The sequence below is a fragment of the Coptis chinensis genome, chromosome 6, assembly GCF_015680905.1.
Source record: "Coptis chinensis isolate HL-2020 chromosome 6, ASM1568090v1, whole genome shotgun sequence".
Classification (NCBI taxonomy): Eukaryota; Viridiplantae; Streptophyta; class Magnoliopsida; order Ranunculales; family Ranunculaceae; genus Coptis; species Coptis chinensis.
The window spans coordinates 77103748-77107103 of record NC_141461.1 but is presented as its reverse complement, the minus strand read 5'-3'; the positions used below and the strand labels follow the sequence as shown (position 1 = coordinate 77107103).

At 39.0% G+C, this 3356-nt stretch overlaps 1 protein-coding gene across 1 annotated transcript; it reads right to left on the bottom strand.

Moving 5' to 3' along the window:
- Positions 1–739: 739 nt before the first annotated feature.
- UGT88A1 (UDP-glucosyl transferase 88A1) lies at positions 740–2566 on the bottom strand. The gene has a single exon (XM_086569016.1). The coding sequence runs from the start codon at positions 2356–2358 to the stop codon at positions 919–921; it is 1440 nt and encodes a 479-aa protein (XP_086425142.1). The 5' UTR covers positions 2359–2566; the 3' UTR covers positions 740–918.
- Between the last annotated feature and the right edge of the window lie 790 nt (positions 2567–3356).

The window sequence follows — 3356 nt, the reverse complement described above, 5'->3', positions numbered from 1 at the left end:
TTGTACATGCCTTCGGTTGTACCACTACAAGTCTTCATCCATGAGGAAGTTATCTGATCATGAACTGTTTCGATATCTTCGTCTGCAGGATTCTCTTTCTTTTTTTTATTACCATGCCACCAGACCCTTTAATTATGCACCAATTTTTACTCTCGGACTTGTTTTTATATAGCTACTGTGTACCATTTACAAACCCACAAGATCAGTTTCAGGTCAATAAGTTTGACTGTTTTTATGCCCTACACACTCACTCCACACATTACTTTGATTCTCTTATATTGTGAACCGAGTTTTATCCTATAATGGTATATAGGATAATGATTCTTCGGAGATTTTTCCACACCCCTACCAAATACAAACAATTCCTTTCCAACGTAACAATTTCTTTGTCAATTGGTCAAAAGTTGGGATGTGTTGTTTTCTGAGTGATGTTCTTCTGGTATGGATGCATTAACCATCCCGATAAAAACAGTACATACAAAATGAACACTAAGAAGCAGATGGCAAGTCTACCAATGATTTCTTTGTAATCTACAATCCACAAACAAAAAAGTATTAAAGTGGTTACCCATTTTCCATATGTTTCATTAAACAGATACCAATTTGATAACAGCAATTATTGGCAACGCAAGCTAGTGGCCTGGCTATTTCTTACTTACTGAGGTGATAGGGATCACAATTCACAAACCATCGATTACTCTAATGAACAGAACACCTGAAAATTAAAGCTTCAGCCACAAGAACTAACACAGACCATATATATCTTGATCAACAAATTTACTGCATCTCTTCGAATTAGATAAATGATGAGGCAAATATTACCATTTTGAAATATTAAGAATGCGGAATTCTTCAGTCTAGAATTCAATTGATGCAGGTCTATCGTGGTATTCCTCATTACCAACTTGAACATAAGCTTTACATGTCTTCGGTGTCATACACCTTCCATAATTCTGCTAATTTACTCAAGGCTCTAGGAGATGACCCGCTCTCACTCAATGCTGCCTTAGCAGCTTCACTCATTCTCCTAGTTTGTTCCCTAACTCTTTTTCCTTCATTTGTTTCCATAAGTTCTCTGACTCGCTTCTCTACTTCACTCGAATTCACAAACCCGTCTTCTGCTTCCACCATCGGCAGAGCCACCTTCATTTCTTCCACCAGAAAGACCCTATTGATCCTTTGCTCAGCGTACAACGGCCATGCTACCATTGGCACACCAGCACGGACAGCTTCCAAAACTGAGTTCCAACCACAGTGAGTGACGAAACCACCAATAGCTGGCTTACTCAGTACTTCAACTTGTGGTGCCCATGACTTCACAACTAAGCCTCTATCCTTCGTCCGATCCAAGAAACCCTCCGGTAATATACTAGGCAAGTCAGGCTCAGGTTTTGCCATAAAATGCTTGGTTTTGTCATCGGTTGCTGGACTACGCACCACCCACAAGAACCTCTGCTCACTCTTCTCTAGCCCAATTGCCATTTCTTTCAGTTGGTCTTGAGAGAACAATCCCATACTTCCAAAGCTTAAGAGCACAACGGTTCCATTTGGCTGTGAGTCGAGCCAACTCAAACACTCGTGATTCTTGTTTCCTGCACTTCCATCTCCATCTGCAATCAAAGGTCCAATACAATATATTGGTGGAGTCGGCGCATGTGGAACACAGAGACCTTCTGTTAACGCTTTTAAAGCCCGAGGTTCGAGTGATTCGAACGAGTTGACAATTATCCCTTGTGATTTTCCCATGTCGGAAGTAAAACCTAGTATTATTTCATAAATTTCTTCACTACGGTCCATCAATGGCTGCGGCATATCAGAAGCTAGTAAGGGCGGTACACCAGGGATATCGAGATATGCATCAATATCTTTGAAGCTTTTCGTAGTGGTTTCATGTAAGGAAGGGCAGTAAAGAAAAAGAGCAAGATCAGAAATACCAGAAGTAAAGAAGTATAAAGCAGGGATATTGAGGTTACCAGCAACTTCAAGAGCAGCACTGCAGAAAGCATCAATGATAAGTGCTTTAATGCTGGAAGTTTGAGAGATAGTTTCAAGAGCTTGCTGTACTAACGGGTTGTTAAGGCGAAGAATATCAAACAATATAGTCTCATGGTGGCGTGGCTTGGAAGGATCAAGAGGTAGAGAAATAGTAGGGAGGTAGTGGAAATGAATTGATGAGATAGTTTTCGAAACACGGTCTATGTAAGGTGCAGTGGTGCCAGGGCTGTAAGGTGAAGCTGTGACGAGAACTGTTATGGAGAGGGAAGGATGGTATTTGAGTATAAGCTTGCCTAGTTCAACCATCGAGATTAAATGGCCTATTGGAGGTGAAGGGTATAGCACTAGTGTTTGCTTCACCATGTTGAATTATTGAGAAGTGAGTGACACAGATATGAGATGTAGCTGCACTTGGTTTTATACTGTACGTGAGAGCAAAGGCAATAATAATTTATCTGTTTGGAGCTTGCAGGTGTTCATAAATAAGACCTTTGTCATAGCAAAGGCAATAATCATTGAGCTTGCATGTGTTTATTCGTACTATAATTAATATATAAGACCTTTGTTTTTCACTAATGAATGAATTATATGGTCATGTTCACCTCTATAAAATTAAGAATTAATATAGCAGTCAATCAGGGTGTGTTATTTCCACCAGATGAGCCGGCTAACACTGGTGAACAAACTAACTTCTTATAGTATAGTACTATTAATCTTCCCATCATTGGTTGAGCAACTTGAGAAAATTAAGCTTCACGGACCATACCGAATTTTCTCTCCAACCCCCACCCCATTGTATTTACTCATTATTTGACCCAATAGATGACCAGTTGACTAGTGGTTGTTGAGACTTGAATTGAGTCTAACTACTGTCAACGTAATTTGGGGCTCAGTGCCTCTCAATCTGTTTTGATTTTAATTTGTTTTTTGTTTTCCTTTTTGATGCTAAATAAACTCATTTAGCTTCTTTCTTTTTCTTTTTTTTTTCTTGATAATCAAATAAACTCATTTAGCGTTGTATGCACAATCTATAGTTTTTTTTAAGGTCTTTTAGGTTTTGGTCCTCCTAAATAATTGGTATTTAGGGTTTGGTCTGCACTAATCAGCTTATTTGATTTTGGTCCTCCTAAATCGTCTTGACTGTTAGTCCACAAAATTGACTGCCTGTAGGCTGTTAGCCAAGGTCCTTTGGTTTCATACTACCAAAAATACCCTACAACATGTCTTGCATGTGAGCATCAGTTTAAATTAGTTTTTGTTTTAAAAAATAGAAACACACGCGTGTCAAGATCTCCACACTTCAAATCAACGGTTAGTGTGATATATCCGTTGAAAAATCCCAACGGTCAAATCTATTGGTA

Coding starts and splice junctions, on each gene's coding strand:
- UGT88A1 (XM_086569016.1), bottom strand. CDS start 2,358: ATGGTGAAGCAAACACTAGTGCTATACCCTTCACCTCCAATAGGCCAT.